The 25,005-nt window shown below is 39.3% G+C and overlaps 1 protein-coding gene across 13 annotated transcripts in view; it reads right to left on the reverse strand.

Annotated features, from left to right (window-relative positions):
• Positions 1-1,800: 1,800 nt before the first annotated feature.
• The window catches only part of TRAK1 (trafficking kinesin protein 1), a 136,499-nt gene continuing 113,294 nt past the window's right edge, over positions 1,801-25,005 (reverse strand). For 6 of the 13 annotated variants that reach the window (XM_074900675.1, XM_074900672.1, XM_074900676.1 and 3 more), the window contains 5 exons: positions 23,757-23,993; positions 22,535-22,851; positions 18,189-18,518; positions 9,469-9,571; positions 1,801-4,741 (listed from right to left, as the gene is read on the reverse strand). In XM_074900675.1, the coding sequence (XP_074756776.1) occupies positions 3,943-4,741; positions 9,469-9,571; positions 18,189-18,518; positions 22,535-22,851; positions 23,757-23,993 (1,786 nt within the window). In that variant the 3' untranslated portion in view covers positions 1,801-3,942. Of the gene's footprint in view, positions 4,742-8,070; positions 8,160-9,468; positions 9,572-18,188; positions 18,519-22,534; positions 22,852-23,756; positions 23,994-25,005 lie in introns of all 13 variants that reach the window. The other 7 variants (XM_074900673.1, XM_074900681.1, XM_074900678.1 and 4 more) reach the window with 5 other exon arrangements.

Raw genomic sequence — 25,005 nt, forward strand, 5'->3', positions numbered from 1 at the left:
CGGGCTGGCATAGAACCTTGCAGGGAACTGCGTTATGCTCAGCTTAATTTTTGTCACTCATACAACTGCTTTACAAACCTTCCTGGTTGCAATCAGATAATTTTACCTTCCCATTTTCTGCTGCACATTCATTTCTTTTGCCTTTCCTGACTCAATACACCACTGTGATTTGTCCTCTGATGGCACCATCAATGAGCTCAGGGGTTGCAGCTTCTGACCAAGGCAACAACCAAAGGGATTCGGGAACTGGACTTGCGGGGCTGTGTCTTCACTCCCAGAGGCCCAGGAAAGTACCTCATGAATCCATAAGCACCTGACTTTGTCCCCTGCAATGTCCAGATAAAACACAAAAGCCTGTAAAAAAGACTTATCTAGTCTGAATTAAAATATTAATTTTTAGCTCTAATAAGAGAAAATAACTTCCTCAAAATGCTCATATCTTAATACTAGTCTTACAGTAAGATACATGCAGGTAGACCCTATGATTGCAAAACTCTACAATTTAAGTGGAAGTCCTTCCAGGCTCATGACTGACTGAGAATATTTGCTTTTTAAAGAGGGAGGGATGGAGCAGGTCCAGATGGACCAAACAATATCCCGATATGGTATTTATTGCTAACAGAATGCAGTTTTCTCCAAGCAGAACTTTCCTCTTTTAAACCTTAAGCAGCAACTTTTATTGATAGGTCCCACTACAAGTACTGGTGAAGGCTTTCCTCCTCAGTCTCTCTTCCGTACACATCTGTGATGGCTTCCAGATTTCCTTCCCATTCACACCTACACACCCTCCCGTCAGTTACACAAATCCAAAATCCTACTCACTGTAAAGCCACAAGCACCCTACGGACCAGCCTCAGCTGCCCCCCCCTTCCCGGGAGTGGCACTTGCTTAACTCAGCCTGTCCTCAGGCATGGAGGGCTGGATGCACTGTACTCATGCTCCTTGGATCCCTCCCGTTAACCATTAACTTTCTGATCCTGAGCCTCACCCAGGCTTGGGGCTGGGCAGACAGGAGGGATGAGTCTCTGTACTCACTGACACAGTACCTGGATGTGCCCAGCATGGCATCAGCCCCTCTCACAGTTGTCACATGGCACTGCGTCATACTAATGCAAGCCCTCCAAAAGTTTATTTTGGCATTACTGCCCTCCAGTTTTCTCTCTGTACCAATTATGTGATATAAGTGGTATTATTTGTCTCTCAAAATCACACACATTACTCAGTGTAGGAGGCTGTCTAATCTTTCTATGAATTATTGTCTCACTACGCTCTCCTCCAAGCTCTTCTATCATTACTTAGCTTCCACCATGTGTACAGGAGCTTTCGAGTTTCTCAGTACGTGGTGTTTAATCAGTGGGCTGTTTCCTCTCTCAGTAATGAAGACACCAGCTAACAGCAGACCTCACTTCTGTCTCTGTTGGAAAACACAACATGTTTCCTCCTTACTCTGTACTTTCACATTCTGTCACTACAGATTTTGCATCATATTAGGTAGAATTCACACCACTCTCCCACTCAAAATACACAAACCACACAACATCCAATTCTGCTTTCTTGGAACTCAAAAATAAAAACGCATTCACTTCTGTATTTTTTGTTTTGACCTAAGTTTCACCAGTTCCAGCAATCTTAAAATCTCAGAACTTTTCAACCACTTCTTTGCCTAAGAATTAAAAAACTAAACCTGGTGATAACCTCTTATTTTTGCTTTGACTGAGAGATGAAAGCAAGGCATCAAGGTGGAAGATATAGCACCTTAGAAGAACAGGAAACAGTTGAATAATACACAACAATGCAACTTTTCTGTTATTTTATTGATATTAGTGAAGAAAAATTTAAATTTCATCTTTCTGATGTGTTACAATTGCTTTCTCTGGTGGGTGGACAGCTCCTACTGCTTATTTAAAGGCTAAATAATACTTCCCAATTGTATAATTAACTTCTACGCTTTTAAGTTCTCATATGGTATTGCTTTCTTCCTCTGGGTATATAAAATGGTCCATTAAGTCCATGATAAGCAACTGTTATTCTAGCTACTGGTTTAAGATACATTCAAATAAAAAGATACTTAAATTTACTTGCAATAAGTGCACACATAGAACAGCCAAGAGAGCTGATGACGTATTACTAAAACATTGTAAGTTCATAGAATAAATAGAAGTCTTCAAACACATGCAGTAACCAACCGATGTGTTTTTTCTTTCTCAAAAAATATCCTTAGTGTCCATATCACTAACGCAGTAACTACTTCATTCAGAAAAAACAAACCACCACCCACCTATCTCTCGTCACAAAGACTAAAAGACAGTTTCATTTGTACAAGAAATTATCAGTGCTAATGATTTAGTAACAGTCTGGTACAAACGGCAATTCACGGCAATTACATGTAGTGTGATTATGGTAACAAATGGGGAGCTTGATTTAGATGCCACAAGAAGTGCAAGGAAAAGAAAGCGGATGTTAAATCCTCCCCACTTCTCTCCTTCCCCCCCTTCCAGAAAAATGTATGTTTCAGCTCAGCTCTAGAAACAAACAAGCTCCCTCCAAGTCTGTTCTAGTTCTGGAAAATTTCAATTCTTTCTACAAGCACCCAGAAGAAACTTGGTAAAACAGAGACCAAAACTGCAATATAAATTAGGGTCACCTGGCTGTAACTAAAGGTTGTGTGAGGTCCTTTGTTTCTTTTCTGGAAAAGTGGGGGTTATATGTTATATAAAGGATGTGTTTTTTCAGTTTAAACACACTGTGGAATAAAGCATTTCCCATATTTTTACTTCTGCTAAAGGTCCAACTTTGAATGAAAAATCTTTCTGTGAAAAAAGAAATCAGAAAATGGGTGGGAAATACTCTCACCTGGCATACAAGGCCATGGTCCTTGACATGCATGAAACCTGAAGATCAGCATGAGGACTGCAAGTTGCTCTTTCTAGCTCGTACCATTCCGTTACTAAATGTTTTTTGTGGTTCTCTGCTGAGGTTTCAAGGCCGCACCTGTTCCTAATACTGTTTTTGCTACATGTTCTCTTATAACATTCTTATCTGTCAATCTGTTCCGCAACTTTGACTTCTAGGAAGTCACTGCTATGTTTACCTCATGAGTTGTGAAAACTGTTTTCTTTGGGGGCACTGACAAAGTATGTTTCACTGGCAGCAACACACAGTAAAGCATTTTTCCCTTCCACAATCCAGTGCAGCACTGAAATACAAAACAAAAAAAAAAAAGTTGCACAGAGCGTAAGCATTCCAAATGAAACAGCAGTGGTAGGAATATGTCAATATTCCAGGTACCCAGTAGGCCTGCTGACCTCAACACAGTATTAGTTCAAGTTTATCATTTTGTGGAGGAGCAGAATACAGAACAGAAAAAAAAAGTTCCATCCATTCAGGCATAATAGCCAGGCACTCCAGTAACTCAGCTCAACTCATCTACAGAAGCAAAACTGTAACTACCACAGGTTAAACTGAGAGCTTTTTTTCAGTATTTAATGAAGAACAAATGCTCCCATGCTTCAAGTGATGTAATGCGAGGTCTCACATAACACATTCAGTAGCTTCCCCATGCACCTTCAACTCAAGTTAGGCTAGCTACAGAATTCACGTTTGTCTAGTCAAGTTATTTTTTGTTGGTTTTGTTCTTTTGTTTTTTTCAGTGCATCTTAAAAAAACCCTTTTCAAAAGGTTAGCAAGTTAGCCTTAATACAGCAATCTTAATGTAGAGCCTTTTACACTCAATTGAACAGTAAAATAATCCAATTAGTTACAATAGATCTGGTACATATTTACACATTTTATACAAAGTTTACACATTTCTCCCATTAGGCACGAAGTTGATTTGTCAAACTCAAGAGGCAATGAAGGGGCAGTGGAGAAAGGAAAAGAAGATCGGAGAAAAAATCTGAGTATTTTTATTTAAAAAGACTAGCTGTAAAAATAAAAAGTCCTTCATCGTAAGCTAGTTTGCTTCGGGAGCTTGGTTCCCATGAGGATCCCCGAAGTGAGAGATGTTGGGCCTTTCATCTGCATGCTGGAACCCACCATGGTGGGGAAGCTCCGATTCCTTCGGATGCCAGTGTTCAGCTGGATGCCCCCGATGGCACTGGTCACGGCAGGGCAGCCCAATGGGAGACCGTCTGGTGCCAGACCTCCAGGAACAAGGGCCCTCACTGGTCCTTGTGCCCCACAGAGAAGAGGTCCCTGGTCATCAGTTAAAGAAGGAGCTGACGTTTGTCCTGAACTCACAACTTTGGCGATACCAAACCTCTTGACTTTGTCCACAAGATTAAGGTTGGAAACAGACACATCAGTCTGACTTTCACTGTTCCTGATGTTCTTTTTATTCCTCACCTCCTTCAAGATTGAGCTAGCAGGCTTCGAAGCCAAGAAGTTGTCGTAAGGTGGGCTGGTGCACTTGAATTCAAAAGATGGAGGGGATGAAGAAGGTGTCTGCATGGGTGAGTTTGGTGGAGTGGAAGGAATGATCGCCATTTTAGGGGGGTATGTGTTCAGGAGGGTGCCTTTGCTGGCTCTGTCCCAGCTTTGGGGATTGTACACTGCTGCTGAGATGCCCCGTTCCTTCAGCAGCCACACCAGCCCCAGAGACGTGCTCATTGTCGTTGTGGATTCCCGGAGGTTAGTGAAGGATTCAGCCAAACTCAGACGCCGAGGAGTACAGGGAGTAGCCACTGGGGTGCCTTTCAAGTTGCTAATGCTGCCACAAGCTGGAGTAGGTGCTGCGTTAAGGCTAAAAGCAAAGGAACAGGCAAATTATTCTCTCCACTAGGGAATTAAGACTTACTGCAAGCAAGATTTTTAACGCCGAGCAAGGCCTTCTATCCATTTTGAGCGTGCACAGAAAACTGACAGTTCCCAGCTTCTCACAAATGTGATGGCAAGAGCAAAAACATCATCTCTTACGAATCACATCTCTCCACTTTGCATACTTCACCGCCCAGTCTCACAGGATTAATGCATTTCTCAGCACCCACCACCACATTTCTTCTGATAAACACACAGAACTGCTAGTCCTTCTAGTACTGCTGGGTCATAGCAGAGACAGCGGCAAGGGAGGCAGGGAACGTATCTGCTCTGGGGAACGTATCTGCTCTGGAAGCATTTATAGCAAAGCTCCTGGACACTGGCATTGTCACCAACATGCATTTCTGTGTGGTCAAACCCTTCTTCCCTTCTTATGTTGAAACTGCTTTCATTTAAGGGGAAGGGGATGGGAGATCTAAATTTTGATGGGGATGCACAATGCTGTGAATAATCATCAGAAGTGATGAGAAAAATAGTCATGCTCTTGGTTGTCAATTGGCCAATGGGTAACTGATAACTCAGCAGCAAACCAAACACAACAAAAAGACATTCTACTGTTCATTTGGTAAAACACTGATTTCTATAGTTTGAAACATCGATAAATTGCTCCCCAATTCCAGTTCTCTCTTCTCAAAATAAACTACGTACAGGTAGCGAATAAGAAAGTATTAAATGGGCAATAAACTGCACATATAGGACAAGTGACTGACACTACATACTTGAGTTTGGTGCTATCTTAAGGCATTTTGTTTTCTTAAGCAAACTACTGATAGTTAGGGGTTGGGATTTCCTGAGGCATATCAAATGGTATTCATTCTGGCAGATTGTCCTCTCCTCACAAGCTGACCATCTCAGTGAACACGGACTCAATGCAGCACCTATTTCCAAAGAATTACCAACACAAAGGAGACATTCCAAATCCTTGGTGCTACAGTATGAGATCTCATGGACACTGAGGTTTGTGCATTTCTGGCACTACAGTGCCATCCTTAAAAATCTTGTTCCTAATAGATCAGGTTAGCCACAGCATGTTTACCTATGGGCAATCCCCACTCAAAATTTATGGCAGTCCAAGGTACACCACTGATTAAATAAGGCATGGTGTACTCGGGTATTCCAGAAACGAGGCATGCGGGACATCCATGACAGTCCAAATTCATGTCTATTTGGGAAAATCCCAAGGGTTCTGAGCGCCTTTAAAAAAACCTCTCCAACTTTTTCTAACCATGGTTCTTGCCACATGTACAAAAAATTGAATTCCATGGTAATATTTCCTAGGCATGGATTCATCCCCTCTAATTGCATTTAAAAAGTCTTGAACAATGAAACACTTGATGCTAACAGAGAATTCACTGACCTGATAGCTCACCACTGCTCAAAGAAAGAAATTTTCCCCTTCATCTTGCCAGGTTAGCAAGTTGAAGACACTCAGCAAAGAGCCAGACAAAAACTAAAGCCAATGTAAGACAGTGGGACAACTAAGCAGCTGGGAAGGGAAGAAACAAGGGAAAGAACAGGATCTTCCCTGTTCAGCAGAGCCATGCTGTTGGACTGGCTCAGCCATACACGCAACTAACTTAAGTTGGGTTCTCTGTACCAAGAAATGCATCAAACAGCCGCACTGTTGTCATCTGATTGGAATTTGAGGTGTAGAGAAGACTCAGGCCAATGAATGAATTGCATCCTTTTTGCCCAGATGGACAGAAGGGCCTAGATGATGTCTTGACTGGAATCTGCAGTCTCATTTCACCTTACATTAATGAACTCTGTATAGCCAACACTACCATGCCTGTCAGGTTAGACACCCTGGAATGTTTTGTTTCTGAGCCACAGTTTCTGATGGGCTTAGAACATCTAATGAGTGCTCAGGTGACACGAGTTAACATAACACTACAAACTCTAGTCCAGTGATTTTCTAAAAATCAGCAGTACCTTCATATCTTTAAGGCACTCCTTAATTAAGGAAATACTAGCCTAATGCTATGAAGTCTCAAGTCATGCCTTCTTTTCATGGCTAAATAGGATCTGACTCACACGATCTCTACAGTGATTTGGAACTGTACCAACTTCTACCATAAGCAAGTGAAACTGCCAAAGGATTTTTACCCTCCAGTTGCAATTCAGCAAGAGGAATCCCATATATTCCTCCCTGTAAACTGTTTGAGAAAACTAGTATTAAGGGTGGTGAAATTTGAAAAGCAGAGCCTTGCTAAAGGACTCCAGAATTGGTCTTCTTGCACCCCCCTGTGTGCTATGGCTGCCAGTGCATGTGGCAGATGTGTCCAATTCTCCTTATGTCCTCCTCTTTCTGCCTGAACTGCATCAGCAGCAGGGGAGAACGACTCCTCACAGCAGAGCTAAGGAGGCCACACACACCCACTGCAGCAGCACACACATGCACTCTGAAGGCAAGGCTGAGTAGAAAGGAGAAGGTAGTTCACAATTCTTCTCTTAAGTATTGATTAAAGCTTGTCCTTCACAGCTCTGATTTCAGTTCATGGTGGAACTAAAGAGCAATGACAGCCACTGCGATGCACACTGACACAGAAGTACAGAAGTCTTGCAAAGCATGAGGAAGGGTAAAGAAAGAGAAAGAGAACTTACTGCGTGAACTGACTTTCTACAGGGTAGGCCCAAGTACGTTTTCGAAACCCAGAGAAAGAGTGTTAATTATCAGGCTTCTAAGATGTCCTAGTCATGAGATGTAAACTACAGCACTCCAAGGGCTTAACAACTCCAACAGCTTCACTCTTTCCAGCTCCAGATTTCAGTTGCACAGATATTTAGAATAGAATTTCTACTAATTTGTCTTGTCAGCACAAGTACACACTACAGTGCAATTAAAAAAAAAAAAAAAAAAGACATCCTTGCAAGAAAGCAGTTGTTATGTAGGTGTTACTTTTTCTGTTTTTTACATCATTTTGGTATTGCTTTAACAAGGAAATATCTTCCCCATCAAACTAACCAACACTGCAGAGCAGTCTGGATGCAATCACAGAAACAGACTCAAACTGGCCTCAGCAACTCAACCCAGTGACAATTTCAGAGTTAAGAGTGAGAAAAGAAACAAATAAATGAGCATCTCATTTAGCCAGATGAAATTTAGTCAGGTTAGAGCATCACCTGGGTTAGAGGCTAGGTTAAAACGCAACCAGGTAGGTAAATACCAAAACTCTTTGGGTTAGCTGGTGCCACACACACTAGCATTCCTCGTATATGATCCTGCCAACAGAGGCTGCTGGCAGTGTTGCTCACCCCCTGCCACGCTGGGTCATAGTGTCTGCCCTATACCTCCTCTCAGCATAACGAGACATAATGCAGTTTCCTCGTCCTCCTCACATGACCTGTGAAGAATTGTTTATAGTTGGTAAGGAGGAGCTTCTTAAACATGTCTGCTGAAAGCATCATATTGTTTATTATGTTCTTTTTCCTCCTGAATGGATGATGAAATTTAGCTTAACTAAGGCAGCTGAAAATGTGCTGAATTTAGCTGTCAGTAATGGCTGATCTGTTAGATTTAGTGACCAATGTAATCAGTAAGTTTATTATGACCACAGTTAACAGCAATTCAATGACAGCAAGAAAATTAAAATAGAATTGCAGCCATATAAAAGGATCTCTTCAGTAAGAGTGTTGAAAGAACAGAAAGAACTGACAGAAAAGAGTAAAGAAAAATCAGACAGGTCACGATTCACTTAGTTCAGAAAGGGACGCAGAAAAGTTACATTTAATCATCATCCATTTTATTTCCACCTCGCAGGTTTTCATATTTAATACCCTTACTTTTCATGCGTCCTTAGGTAGTCAGGGCCCATCTCATGTCTAAATAAGTCTAGACACATCATGTCTGAATGGGGACCTACACAATGGTACACTCCCACACAGGAGCTGGAAAGGGCAGAGAAAGTGATGAGGCATGGTCCTTCCAAACAGAAAAAACGTTCTTTAAATGCTGATTTGCTAAGGAAGGAAAGTTTCCCTCTTTAGGTAGGAAATTCACTCACCCTCTCTGGTTCTCAGATCTTCACCATCTATGAGGCTATAAATTGCCTCCTATCAGCACGTACTGCCTATACATGTCAACTGCCATTACTGCTCATAGTCTGGCTACTACGAACTCATTTCCAATAATTACACCAAGAAACAAAGTAGACATCTCCCTTTTTTTGATTAAGACATACGTCCTCCTCCTTTCCTCATGTACTTCCTGGACACCATTCTACATGTCTTTACCTGTGCATCCCTTTTTCTTCTGTGCAGAAGATACAGAATTTCTTCTCCCCAGAAAAATGTGTCTCAATTTTTGTGAGAGACCATGTTCTGTGCATTCACACATAAGGACTACAACTAGTTTGGGATCGAGGGTAGCCAGGTTTGTATACTGGAAGCCAACTTAGGTGCGTCTGTTCCTGCAATATTTTAAGTAGAGACAACTTTTTTTTTTTAAGCTAAAATTTTGTTAAAATTTTAGCTAAACGTTGCACGTGTCTCTCAAATAAAATCACACTGAGGTAACTCAAAATGGGAGGAATTATTTGGGGGGGTGTTGTAATTCACCAGTGTGGCTAACGCTTTTTGCTTATGCCATTAATTTGTGTTTCCTTACAAGGAAAACTCAGAGCTGAATGCTTTGCCATCATGGTAAACCCTTACCTTGGTGTGACTCGCGTGAGTTCATCGGAAGGGTGCAGAATGCGGCAGGTGGTGAAGGTGAAGGTGGAGTTGGTTTGTGACATGCACTTCCCAGGATGAGGTACTAAATTAAAAAAAAGCAAATTCTTTGCATTTTACACAGAAAAGGGGAAAACCAAAGTTCTGTGTGCTGATAAGACAGATGCAAAAAGTGATGAGGTACCTCAGACAGGATCAATGCAAGAAAAGTGAAATACAGAAGTGCTACAGTCTTCTAACAGACACTTGTTCTCCAAAACACACACATCTAAGACTCTGAGGCCAGTGCTAAAAAGGTCTGCTGAAACTACCCTATGATCACTAACACTGCATGTGAGTCTTGCTCAAACCAAATTCAGGCATGGCAGTGCATGAAATGCTAGTCCTCATCTAAACTAGCAACTTCATCACTAGGAAATGACAAGCAGCATTTCAAGTACCAGCTCAGGAGCACCAAGATTTTCTGAATGCTCATGCATTTCAGCTTTTAGATTGATCCACAATAAAGGTAACCCCATTACTTCTCAGTAATGGATCCAGCTTGCTAATACTACAGGAATATAGATTGTTTGGGCAGGGAGGGGTCTGACACATATTACTGTTTCTTGGTCTCTGACTTTTCACATCCACTGTATGGAAAGCGGTAGTTTTTTGGATCCACTACTGTACATCTGTGACACTTCTCTTGTGCATGTGTTTAGGTTCTTTAAGAATGTATGTCCTCAGCTGCACCATATAGCAGGTCTTGAATATTTGTAAACAGTGTAGTAAGTAATTTTCCCCACAAATTGGAGTGTAAAGATGCCACACTGCCAGTGCAACAGTAATGGGGAAGGAAGAAATACAGCTCAATTTAAAAATTGAAGGACTTAGGCCAATTTCTTTCTTCTTAGTAGAGATGCTTCTTTCTGTGGATGTACTAACATGCTGTATAACGCAGCTGTGGCCATTGCAAAATAACTACAAAATTTAAGAGCCATGCATCTGAAAAGCTGGTTGAAAAACACCCGGAGTTAAATATTACACCAAAGACATCATGATTGCATAGGTTCTCTTACTTAGTAACAAAACTTAGCAGTGGTCAAAAGACATGCACAATAAAACCCATGTGCAGCTCCCTCCCTCCCAGTCCTACCCAACCCTCTGAGCCATTCCCTGATTAAGCCACATTTTAATACCACAGTACACAACTATTCAACACATTGCAAAAGACAGACAGACCAACTAGACCAGACACCATTCTGAACTTCCAGAGATGCTCAGCAGAAGCAAGGCAAGTCTTAATCGTGGCTGTGTTCCCTTTTTCTTATATAAAGTATCACAGCTCCAAAATAGTGTGTGCAGTTAGGTAGTCCTTTAAGAACACATATAAGCAGTGTGTGAAGGCTAGAGCATGGGGAGTGTGAACAGTGGAAGCAGAAGTGGCTAAGCATACAATGTGAGGTAACTTCTAGTTAGCACTGGAATGTATTGCTGTACATTAAAGAAAGATATTTCTAAAAACCCACTGGAGTGTCATGTTAACACACTCAAATGTTACCACAGCATAACATAATAACAAGCTCTACTTCACCTCCAGAGATGGTAATTATGATGCTTCAGGAATCCAGTTGCTTTAGAGATTAGTGTGAGCACTATAAAAGCTATTACAAGGGAGCACAGCCTAGCAATCATGATTCTCTCCATATTGTAGAGAGTTAAAAGAAAATCTGGAGAAAGAGCTCAAATAACTGGACATGAAAAAAATTGGTTATTTAGAGAAGACAAAGGACTTCAACATAAATCAAGTAGAAACAAAGCAATTATTCCTGGTGATGAATAGAGAACAGAATAAAGCAATGCCGGTTTAAGATTGCAAGCTCAACCCAAAGCACATAGCTGCAATACAAGAAGTGCATTTTCCCCATTTGAAATATCCATCGGGCATCCCCTCAGATTGGAAACAGGCACATTGAAGATACACAGCTGCAATAGCAAAAGCAAGACTCATTGCTATTAATGAGTCAGAGATAGGAGAAGGCTGCTAAAAGTAGAGAAATCACCGACTCTAATAAGAGGAAATGAATTGAAATTATTAAAAAACCTCATTCAATTTCCAAAGATGTATTCCACCCTCAAATACCACTAAGAAAGTCCTGTACCAGCTTCATCCTCCATCAGTCAACAAAGGGGTTGTGCTGTAGCATTTTCCATCCTTTGGACGCAATACAAAGAGAGTGAGAACCTGTTGCTGTAAATGAACAAAGTTTATAAAATAGAAAGAAAATGACTCATTCCTAACCTAGTAATTTTACATAAGAATGAGTTGGTATAAATTCGTGAGGAAGTAATACATTAAGTTTATAATAAAACAGACTATCTTCACATGTACATACACGAAAGTATCATTTTAAACATAAACACCTGCTCCATATGACTGTGTCTGAAACCAAATGTTTTATTTCAACCCTCTTTTGCATAGTAGTAGATTATTAAAAATGAAGCTTCGTATCTGTATAAAAAGAATCTGTACATAGTTCAGTGTTTAACAAAATTTACAGAAACAGCATGTAATTTCATCCATCAGGAAAACATAAACTGAACTGTGTGTGCATTTTTTCCCCTAAATTAAAATTCAAGCTAAACCTTAGATTGCTGTTGGATTGTGTTTTTGTCTCTGTCATTAACGATTCTCCATCTTATTAAGCTCTCTCAACATTTTGGAAAAAAATGCAAAACATTATAGCTGAAAGATAACTCTCCTGTAAGCACAAACACTGCTGTAAAAAAATTCTTTCAATATACTGAAAAAAAAAAAGGCAGGTACTAGTCAAACTGACTGCAGAGAGCTCCATCTTCCGGTAAAACAGAGCTTTCCCCACTCAACACAAAACTGATTTGATACAGCTCAGAGCTGTTTCAGATCCAGCTTCAGTACTCAGAGCTTATGGGCCATTTTGCTCGGTGCAGATGGGTGTGGTGTTCTGCTCAGGGAACCCTCAAAAGACTGTTTAATCTGGATTTTCAACTAGTTCATGCAGAGAAAAAGTTACAGTAGGTAAACCAGCAGCCCACCTCATGCACATAAAGGCGTCAAGACAAATTGAGTTTACGATTTGTAAGAGGTGGCTATACTAGAACCCCATTAACTTTTGTACCACTGGTTTCAAACTCAAATTACCTGTTACTCTAGATGAATAGTGAGGAGGCAGAGAACTCACAGCAGCCAGTACATCTCTGCATTTTATATAAACAGCTATTCTGGCAAATACAGATTTGTGCAAAAATGAACTTCTAATAAAAAAAAAAAAATCAGGAAACTTGATGTAGACTGTCATAAAGGTCACATTTTAGTCCAGCTTTGAAGGAAGCCACTCTGCTCATCATTATTTTGGCATGTTTTAACAAAAGGAAGAGACCTGGTTTCCTGCTGGTTCAGCAGAGAGAGCAGTGTAATGTGGGCATCTATTCAGCACAGGCTGGTGAAACAGGGAGGGAATGATAACCAGGTTGGGGAGTACTTAGAGGAACAGATAGTGTTTTAAAGCGTCAGAAGTTTATTTTATTGCTGAACAGAAAAAAAGAGCTCTGCCTCCTTTGGAAGAGAACAACGAAGGACCACTAAGAGGTACTTTTTCCTCCAGTGTGATCATTTGAAATAGAAGCTATAGACTTAACTTTTGCCAGTCTATGCCACCAACTCCATTTTGGGCAAAGTGAAATTCATGCAAACTAGATCACAAAACCCTATTAGATCCACAGAACAAGATAGCTCCTTGATGTACTCTCTAAATTTAGCAGAGTTCATCTCCTCCAGGTGACTAAAGGTGAGAGCTCTGATACCTGGTGATAGTTGTACTGAAAACTTTCGGCTTACAGAACAAGGGGAATATAGGGTATGCTGGAGCTGATGCCTGGGTTACAAGATGGAGATGGGTGATAAATACAACAGCTGGAAAATGTGAGCATGGTGCTCTCCTAAAGGTGTTTAGGTGCCTTCAGGAAAACACTGCCAGAATGTCCTCTAGGAGACACTTGGTTTCAGGGGTAACCTTGAATGTCAAAGCCTCCAAGAATCCGTACATCTATGCCAAGAGTGTTACTCCTGTACGTTTCTTAAACAATCAACAATAAAATTATTTTCTGAGTGTCTGCATTTCTAAATTCAATTTATTTTGCCTTTGGAAACAGCAAAGGATGAAAAACTGAACAAAGGCAGGCATTCTTTGGACAGGATTTTTTTAGCTTTCTTCTGGGTGAGGTCTGCTTCTCATACGTATATAAGCATGGAGCACCGATGTAAAAAGACTTCAAAAGTATTTAAGGTGGCTTCAGCATGAGTTTACGCAGGCTAAAATCCCCAAATTAAAATTCTAGCATTTTAACAGCACAGATAGCAACTGCTGACAGACTTCTCTTAAAGAAATATTCATGCCATTTGAGAATAAAATATATTTAAATATTCATCAATACCTTAGTTCTAAGAAGAGTTACAACATTTATTGCTTTTCTGTACAATCGTAACCTCTTAGAAGCACATATAATAATCCTGCTAAAACCAACTCAAACATAAGACATTCATTATGTATTTTCATTGTTTTAGGCATCTATTTGGAAAGTTGTCCATATGTCATGGTTAAGGTCTAAACATGAAATACAAGAGGGCTGATCCTGTAATGTTGTGCACGTCTGTTCAAAGCAATCAATCAGTGGAACTAACACACACAAGTATTGAAAGACTAGTTCACTAGCATGCAATTAAACATACACTGAATCAAGTGTAGCCCTTCCAACTTCGAAATGAGAACATTAATAACATTAAGTGCTTTGAATGGCTTAAGTTTTTTGTTTAAGGGAAACCTGAAAGGCAATGAATTAAAAACCAAACAAAACCCAACAACTCCCCCCAAAACAGAAGGTACAGTTTTGTAATATAAAACAGTTTCTTTCAAAGAATAAAAAAAATATATCGAGGTTACTAAAAATTTGTGCTGCAAAAATTACTTGTCCTAGATGGTATTAACATCACTGCATCCTATAACTTCTTTACCATTCCAATTGTGCTGAGAGCCTACACAAGTGATATACAAAATGCAACCTATTCCTGGGTATTAGGCCAGAACTGCGATTCTGGAATTCACAATCTTCCATAAAGTTACTGAGCCCACACACAGTATGTAGCTCTGACAGATCAACTGCAGGTCACAAATTGCATGAAATGTTCATAATTGGGATATAATCTGCATATACAGTGAGGAAGTTATTTTACGTATCAATGGATACTACAGGTTTCGGCACAGGAACAGGAAAATTCAAGGATAATAATTTTTTCTTATTTAGTCAGAATGATTTCTGACTTTATACATCACTCAACAAGAAACAACTGATTCTCTGTTCTGAATACATTTATTTTGGCTACAGGATCCCTTTAGCACTACCAGCAGTGTTTGCTCTCCCAAGCCTGGACGCTAAAATGACTTCTCTAGGGCTCATCTCGAGCAGCACTCTGCATGTCCACAAAATGGCAGTAAGAATAGGACCTCACAGTGCTCTGCCAGGGAACATCTCCAGTGCAAAACTGGTAAGATATAAGCTTCAAAGCATATGTATCAAATGAAGCAGATGCCTACCCAAAAGACTAAGATGATTTACACCTGCTGGGAATGGTCCTTGTAGGCACTGTATTTCCAAAGACATTTTGTTCTCAGGTTAGATGACCTGTAGCTCTAGACTGGCACACTCTATGGCCTGCCAACAGCAACTGTAGGTAGATACCTTCTGGCCTTTTATGAACCTCTTGAACTAGATTTATCTGCAATGGAGCTATTCTGGATTACAAGCAAAAGCACTATCACTAGAGATTGCATACAAGATATTTCTCTCCTTCCCTTTTTATTTTACTTCCACAATCTTTATCAAGAGCTTAATCTGTACATTGCCAGCTGGAATCTCCCCCGGAATCATGCAAGCAATGAGGTCATAACCTTGCACTTCTGACAGTGCTCTAAGGAACCGCATGTCCATACACACCCCTCCCTGCATTGCATTTCTTACAGAGAAATCCAGGGGAGGCAAGAAAGAATGCTGAGGCTTTTTCAAGAGGAGCAATGGCTGCACAATATTTAAATACAAAATAAATTCATAAGCTAGGCACACATCTCTGCTCCCAGAGGTATTCTTCAGTGGGCATTGTAGATCCTAAGCAGCACTGACACATTAGTCAGTGCCTACTCTGAAAACATCTACAATTTTCTTCTTGTATACCACCTGACAAATTGCTTCAACACAAACCAGATACAGCAGTGTGTTTACTTCATTTGAGCAACACAACCAATAATGATGTGGTAGCTCATGGATAGTCCTATACCCTAAGCAGCTGGGCAATTTGAAGGAAGGATAAAGAATGAGAAGTTAAAGTTTTCAGCGCATTTGTTCATTCTACACATGAAAGTTATTAATTTTGACCAATTTATCTATTTCTCTAATGTATTAAAACCACTCAGCAAATAATACAAGATAAAATAAGATTACTAGGACAATTTCATAGATTTTATCTACTTTTCCAATTTATAAGGTAGGGAATATGTTTTAAAACCTTGTCTGAGATAACTAGAGTTTTGCCAGTTACAATCAAGCAGTAACCAGGGAATAATAACCTGTTAATAACAGGGACCTGTATTCAAATTGTAATGTATAAAGAAAATGGAGGGAAATACTGGTCTTTCTTGCCAGTTTGTGATCACAGCACAGGTCTGCATTTATGTTCGTACTCCAAAGAAAGAACTCTTCCAAATCATTACCCACAGACATTTTACGAATCCTTAGTTAAAAAAAGCCCACAGAACTAAACTATGTCTATATCCTTGTCTATGTATAGTCCACAACAATAAGGTTTCCAAATTTTCAACATGTTCCTGTGTTGAATATTCTTACAATTAGAAAATTCTTCACCCAAAACATAACCTAAATGGTGCTTTTTTTGCACAATTATTGTATCCTGAGTACGTGAAGAACTGCTTGTTCCCTTACCCTCCGCAGCAACACATTTTAAAACGTATTGTATCTTTTCTTGAATCTTTTATTCTGTACACTAAAAAATGCCAGTTATTTCAGTCTGATTATTTCAGGCCATGCTTCCTAGATCTCCAGCTTTTCTTGCTGTTGTTACTCAGACTCTTCAGAATGATAAAAACCTGGAGAATATCCGAAACGGTATACAACTCCTGCAGAAGCATTATTTATTTCCATATTAATATTAAAAAATAATCATTATTCCTGGGCAGTAGATCTCATAGAATAAAGACAATTTTTGCCAATGGAAAGAGAAGTTGAAGGGTTTGAAGGTTCAAGCATTGGAAAAGGCTGCCCAGGGAACTGGCCGAGTCACCATCCCTGGAGATATTTGAAAGACCTGTAGATGTGGCACTTCGGGACATGGTTTAATGGCAGACTTGGTAGTATGAGGTTAACGGCTGGACCCAGTATTTAAGGTATTTTCCAAATCAAACGGTTCTAAGTTTAATCTTAGTATAACTGACTGCAAAGAGTAGCTTATATTCAATAGCTGAAAGCACTGAACTGCCATTTCAGTGAGAGCTGAGGATCCTCTGCACTTCACAAAAATAACAGAAATTGTCTAGCCCTGAGACAATCTAATCTTCCAAAGACCAGTCAAATACTAAATTATGATTTATTCTATAAAAAGGAGGCGGAAGGAACTGTCTTCATTTGAAATGGTTATGTAAAAACAAGGAGTCTGTAGAAAAAGGAGTTCTAGTAGTTTTCTGATTCTGAACTAAATATAATTCTTTACCAGTGGCAAATCTAATAAAGACCAACACTCCTATATAGCTTATTAAAACACCACCACCAGCACCACCCCGCCAACAAACAGAAACTGCACAAACTGAAAACACATCTATAGTCTGAGAACCTGTAACCTCATGCAATAATAGACTGCAAACGTCAGTTCAGAGGACCTAATAACTCAGGCAGTACTGCGTCACTTAAAATTGTTTAAATCTTAATACGGTAAAAATAGGAAGGATAGAATTTAGTAGTGTGGTGGAGAGGGAATGAGGGAAATGTCATTATTCTCTGCATAAAAACATCCTCTTAATTCTTTATCTCAAAGGGAATTTTAAAACAGGCAATTATATCTGACGTAGCTGAATTAAACTTGCAGAATTTCTTTGCTTGATTTTCAAGGCACTTCCATTTGTTTCAGCAAAGGCAACTTAGAAGCATCTTTTGTCATCATTTAGTCTCCGTTTTTTTCCCCAAAATACAAAAATCTAAAGCATGGCATCACCTCTTATGAACAGCCAGAAGAATATCTGCACTATAGGCATACAAAATATATATTGTCTATACATTATATACACTGAAGAGCCTGTACTTAATAGACATACAAGTTGCATACGTGCCACACAAAGGTTTGTGAACAAACCACTTTCTTTTAGCAGCCTTCTCTTATCAAAATAGAGTAAAATATTGACCACAGATGCTGTTACTGAAAAAAAAAGTCAAATTAAAAGATTATTAAGAAAGGATTTTTGAGCCAATGTTAGAATGGTTATGTTCTAACTAATGCACGCGTTAACGTGCAGATGCTACACACAAAGCAATACTATGGATGCTGTTCTGGAGAGATGTGAGAATGGCCCAGTAATCAAAATCCTGCAAAGATGTCAGTTTTACTGGACTTAATGAGTTTCCCTCACCAGACCCCTCATCATCGTCAGTCGCGGACTCCTGCATCTCCTCTGTGAAAGCCTGAGATTGGCGGGGGTTATTCTTGTTGTCTGAAACAGTCACTTGTGCTTGTGACCTCTCACCTGAGGTCTCTGTGTGCTGAACTGGCGTCGAGGTAGTTAGGCCCTTGTAAGAAATGTCACCTGTCTCATCTTCCTCATAGTCATTAAGGCAGTACACTTCATCCAGGTCCAGGTCCAGGGTCCTGAATCCCTTAGTGACAACCCCAGGCCTCGGGTCCAGGATCCCACCCAGGTGAGGCTGAGCCAGCTGCTGCCAGTGGTGCAAAGTGGCAGAACCTTGAAAGGGAACAGAAAGACAAGCAAAACAAATCAGTAATAAATCCAGGACCTAAAAGGCAGAAAATCCCACTTTGTTTACCTACAAGACCAAACACTTGGGAGTTCCAAACCTTAAGTGTTTCTGGGTTTAATATTTCTAGGCTTTAATATTTCTAGGAAGACATGTTACAAGGCAAAACTGCTTCACCTACTCTTCAGCATTTCCATATACTGATCACACCAACACTTAGATAGGCAAAGTCTGGTGGTAAGATGTGGCATACTTGTGCACATGCACACCCCCTCCCTGTCAGTATTCTCATCCCCCTAAATTCACAGCATCAAGCAGGAGTAGAAAGAATTTATATTTAACAGTTAATCTGTGCACCATCGCAGAAAGCTCTAAGAGGAACATATACCACATATTCCCACATTAAGCTCACTCTAAGAAAGGTGCTTGAGAATGCCAGAATTTACTACTGGTGGCTAACAGGACAGTAGTCACACAGATTGCACAGCAATTTCAGCTTTCTACCATATGTTAGAAAGCCACATCTGTTTGCACATGCCTAAAGCTGATAATACCTCTTGATCTATACATCAAGCCTAAATACTTCTATGGCCCCTATGCTACAGGAACTTGACTACTACATGACTGAATGCTACTATACCTGTAGCTTCGTCCTTGGCAGAAAAATGTTTTGAGTGAGGAAAGAGGTGCATTTTACAGAGAAGAGCATTCAATAAGCAGTGTTTAATAAGACACAGTGAGTCAGAAACAGCAATGTATCAGGTTACACCGATAAATACACTGAGATGGGCTCAGTGATATCAGGGAAGGATTTATCTGATTCCTCAAGCAGTGATTAAATACGGCTCACAAGGGCCTACATGTTCCCATGTGCCCACCATTAACTACTGTGTTTTAACATGTGACTTAAAACTATACATTCCCGGTCCTATGACACAAACAATACATCTTTATTTTTATTTCTACCAGCTCAAATCAAAGCAGTTTTGTTGTTTCATTCCTGTCCCCTCTTCTGGGAGAAAAATCCCATGGAATGAGAAAAACTGTCATTTCACAATAAGGATACTGCATTACAGGAAACTTACTGTAATGTAAATAGGAAGTGAACAGGAAAAAGTTTTTCTTTAGACTGACTGGGATCAGCGAGTAGCATTTAATTAAGCTTACCTCACTTTTAAAAATCTGTGATTTTTAGCTTAGAATAAGTGGATCTGCTAGATTACTTTGGATAATGAGCCTATTTTATTTTATTTTATTTAAAGTAAGTTTTGAGGGACTAAAGAGGATTGGCACCCTTGAGGCTCAAGAAGCAGAAACCATTACAACCCAAAAATAAATAACTGTAGGGAAGAGACATCCTTATAACGTGCATTTATTTCTGAATTGTCACAATTCAGAAATAAATACAAATTGGTTTTTGCTTCTATAAAAAAGAAATATTCCAGAATGTGGCTAAGTGCCAGATATTGTCAAGCCTTAAGCAAGGAATAGAGCTTTGCTGTTTGACAACACTCTCAAAAATTAAAGAACATCAGAAGTCAAAATTAATTTCTGTGCTGCATGCAAGTATAAAATCCTGTTGCTAATTAAATTCTATACGCAAGCTTCTGAAGATGTAATCCTTTTCACCTTAAAGTTCACCAAAACTTATACTCAGAAAAACTCTGCAGAGTACAAGCATTTATCTGATAATATATCTGCATTCTGAGCTTTAACTTTCTGTTGACACTACTTATTACTAGTTTTCTTTTGGAAACTGAAAATCAAAGTGGCCTAAGCTTCATCACAAAAAAAGAGGATATCAGAGCTTAATGCTGATCTCAAAATGTGTGTAAGGGGGCTTTAACTTTGCCATGTAGAACATTAGCAGAAACGCAGAAAGCAATGCAACAGTTGTTAACTCTCTTTTGATTATTTAACAACAACAAAAATATCAGTGTGCAACAGTAGTATTGTCAAGCTGAAGCAAGAAGAAATATAAGAGCAAAGTATATGAACAGAGTAAATGAAATTTGTTTTTCTATTCCTGGTATCCGCATGTTCACATGTATACTATGGGGGCCAGACAAAGCTTAGAAATTCATAATGTGTTGCTCCCACGATTGCAACAAAGTGGGTGAAGACATAATCAGTCCAAGGTTCTAGTTTTCCTACAGGATCCAGGGAGTGCTATTTCAGGGTTATGGCACAACAAGCTGCAGATGCACAGTTTAAAAACAAAGCAAACTAAAAAACCCACTAGGCTGTAACTAAAGAAGTCACATCAAGCAATCATTCTATTCAACTAAAAAGGAAGTGTGGTGTTTCTTTTTTTAAAGGTGCTTCTGTCACTCTATTTTACTTGGGATTTAAAAGATTTCTTTAAAGAAGTCATTAACCTGAAATTTATTATAGAACTGATTTTTATTTCTTCCATTTTATGGCATGAGCACCCTTAGGAAAACAGTAATAAACACCAAAGGCACAACTGCTAACAACAGTCTGCAGGTACAGCAGACTATTTTGCCTCAGCAGTCTGAAAGTATCCTTGAAGTTGAAAAAAAAAAAATTCTCATTAAAAATACTTCGGAAATAAACTAAGCTGAGTGAAGAACAGAGTCATAAACACATATTTAATAAAAGATAACAAACACTAGTGAAACAGACAGACACATACTACAAATGAGATCCAAAAGCAAACATGAAAAGTACTTTAAAGGGTGCAACAATTTTAAGAAAAAATATGACACAGTAAGAACAATGAACAAAACCAGGAAAAAAAACCCAGACAGATAGAAAGATGATAAAGACTTTAAGAGTTTATTGGAAGAAAAAAGCAGGTATAATGGGATGGTGACAGAAATCTATTACAGCGGTAGCAACCAGTAACTGAAACAAAGCTAGATCATCCCCTTCCCTCATGTGGTACAAGAATTTTTATGACCATTTAAAAGCAGTCATGAAAACAAACTAATAAAATCTGCTAAACAGTATGGACTTGTGCGCTATGGCTATAGTTTCATTTGAATAGGTAGATACAGTACATTACTTTCTTCAGGACACAAGAAGGGTTACTTTTGCCTCTGAATATGTGTCATGTTAAATGCTCCTTACAGATGAAATAATTTTTTTCTAAAAAGATGAAAAGAACTTTTGCCATTAGAACACATACAGACAATATAATGTAACAGAATAGTTCTCTTAAAGGAAGAGAGAAACCAAAGCTAGATTACGTAACTAGCGTATCTGTGAAGTACTACAGGAAAACAGCTTCTTTTTGTTTAAAACCTGAAGGAGTTTACTCAGCTAACTTCCAACAACAACCTGAAAGGACTGAAGAAAGCCAGACACACTCTGTGTGCTCTGTCAGCTTTGTTACAATGACTACAGAAATGCACTTTTAAATAAAAGTTCTAGCCCTGTCTACCATCTACCTATATCTTTGCCTTTTTCAAAAACAATATATGAAGGAAATGTGACTTTAAAAAAAGACAAAAACCAAAAAACCCGCCACCAACAAAAAAATATTTCACACATGAAACCCAAAGCCATAGACACTCAAACAGCCAACTGAAGTCCAGAGGTCATTTTTAATCACAAAAATAGTCTTATTAGACCAGCTGGACTATTTGAAGTAGGTAAAGGCCTTTCCAGACACTTATTTCCAGAACTGAGATTTGATGAACTAATACTCTTGCTGCTTAGATTTCAGAAACTCAACCACCCTCATTTTCTAAGTATGAAATGGCAACATTGAGATTTAAGTCAGATGTAAAGCTGCACTGTTGATGCATGTGTGGCCTGTAACATTTCTTTTACTGCCTTGGCTGGAATTGTTTCCTAACACTTTTAAGGCTTGTGGAAAAATGTAGTAGTTAGAAGATTTCAAACCAACAGCGTGGAGTACTGTCTCTAAAGTAAAAAGAATATGTATTGCAAAGATTTCCTGCTTTCTCGTGATGGATAAGAGACCACAAAGAGTCACTAAGAAGAACAGATAAAGGCCGAGGCCCTTTGTTATCACCTTCTAGTGGTTTCACAATCTGAAGCTTTTCTGGCAGGTAGGAGCGACTGCTGATAGACATTCCTGAATATCCAGTGAATTCTGAAAATCTGGAGTGAGTTCCCAGTGACATGATGCTCTCTGTGGGGGTAACAGAACCACTGTGGAGTTCACCCTTTTCTGCCAGTTCCCGCAACTTCCTTTCCTGCTCTTCTTCAAAGAACTTCCGCTCTGAGAGGTAATTCTCCCGCCTGAGGGACAGCCTACGAAGGGCAGTCTCTAGGTCACTGGAGCCTGGAGTCCCTGGAGTTCCAGGCTTCTTCATCCTGTCTCCATTTCTAAAACATAACAGGACACACAAACACACAAAATAAAAGGGAGGGGAGGGAGAAAAAAATTCTTAGAACAGGACAGTTTTGAGACATTCACCAATACCTTTAAGTTACTATGTCTGGGAATAACTTGCTACTCATCCAGAAAGCAAAAAGGCAAACACTAATATTTTCTTTCTCTTTCATACTAAAATCGTTTTGAATTCTAGCTCCTGGCTGGAAACTCCTGGTTGGAAAAGCTGCACCTTACTTAAGAGCTTCCTCCTAAAAAGAGATGGGAGATGCCTACTTGTGTCTCTCTTACCATTATACAAACTCAAGTAAGCAGGCCACATCCTACAGGGACAACTCTGCAGGAATACCATAATGATTCATTAGAGTGTATTATGCTGACAAAGAGTCACTGTTTTGAGATATTAAGTGATATTTACTGTAAAGTATATGCAGCATAGTGTGGAGCTGTACTGGGGGAAAAGACAAATAGCTAGAAAAGCAAAGGTCTGATTGGTTTCATTCGTAAGTTTTTATATTAGGTAAGCTACACACACATACTTAATTTATTTTTAGGATTAAAAGTTAGCTGCAACTTAGATCAGCACTCCCTGGAATTAATGTAAAATGGTAAAAATATAACTAGTTTTAAGTGTTGACCCACAGCTATAAAGGCAAATGGTGGTTTTACATCATCTGGTGATGCTACATCTCAGAACAGGTGTGAGCTGCAGACACTGATGCACAGTACTTTCAAAAAGCCTTAAACAGAGTGCTCAAGAGCTGTAAGCACAAAGAAACTTTTGAAGACGTATGTCACTGTGTTAACTGTACAATGTAAGACAAAAAGAGGATATTAGAAACACTTTGCCTTTATGTCAGAAACAAGCAAAAACAAAGTCCAGTGCTACAGTACTGACCCATTGTCAGAGGATTCTGTCTCTAAGATGATGGTATTGGTCTTGTTGTCTATCATAATGTTCGAGATGTCTCCCCCATAGAAACTGGAACGTGGAGTGCTGACACAGCTAGAAATGACTGAGTTCATAGCAGAGGACTGGTTAGAGCCTGGGATATTCATTGGTGACGGAGTCATGGATCTCTGCTTGACAACTTGGTTAACATTTCTCACCGTCTCGAAGACCCGCTTCTGGTGTCTGGTAAGACATACACACAGTTAATAATCACACAGTGCCTTCTTACTGTAAGAAGGAATAGAGTAACAGGTAACAGCTTGTTAACAACCCTTCCTATTCACAGCTCCAGTAACCACCTTGTCTTTATAGTTTTTGTAAAGTAGTATGTATAGAGTCCCACACTCACTGCAGTCTAGCCATTATTCAATCCATAAACACAATACTTTCATCATCCTAGAATATTTTAGACAGAACATTTGAGAATTATGTGCATGGGCCTTCTCAAATATTAATAAAAAGTAAGTGAAAGAGCATTTCAGTACATCAGCTAAAACCACCTTAAAGCCATTGTGGAAAGGAGTTTTTATAAAACAAAATTGATCTCCATTCAATTCTTAACTATGAATTGGCTAATCCATTTTAAAAGATAATTTGAATTTCCTATACCAAGTACCTCCATGCAAGAAAGTGTTGTATTTTTTCTTTTTTGAAACCAATTTCTGACTTCCTTAGATAGCATTTTAAGAAAAAAAAATAAATCGGAAATATAATGGACCAAGAATCTAGAGAGAGGCTGTCAAGGCTGGAAACCTAATTTTTGACCTACTTCTAGAGTTCATTCTTTAACACTGCTGTCCTGTTGTAACAAACATTGTTCATCTGCTTCAAGATTAAGATCAGATGACACTTCAGTAGAAATTTCTTGACAAAATAAACTCGCCCTACATCACACTACGTAAGTGCCAATCTTGCTCTGTTTTACAGTTCAGCAAGGGCTGAACACAAGAACAGCAGATCCCTTCCAGCTTTAAAGGTAACACTGACAGGGTATAACAACGACAGCAAGCCTTATGCTATTTAATGTCATTTAAATTTCATTCCTTCTATCCATGAGTGCTCAACAGTTGCAATCTCTGTGTGTAAGCTCTCTGTATATCTTTAAGACAGTGAATCTAAGAGCATTTATCAAAAAACAGTCCCACAGAGGCTACAGTCACTACTGCTGAGCAAAGAAATAAAAGACAAGCCATGA

The sequence above is a fragment of the Athene noctua genome, chromosome 2 (assembly GCF_965140245.1).
Source record: "Athene noctua chromosome 2, bAthNoc1.hap1.1, whole genome shotgun sequence".
Lineage (NCBI taxonomy): Eukaryota > Metazoa > Chordata > Aves > Strigiformes > Strigidae > Athene > Athene noctua.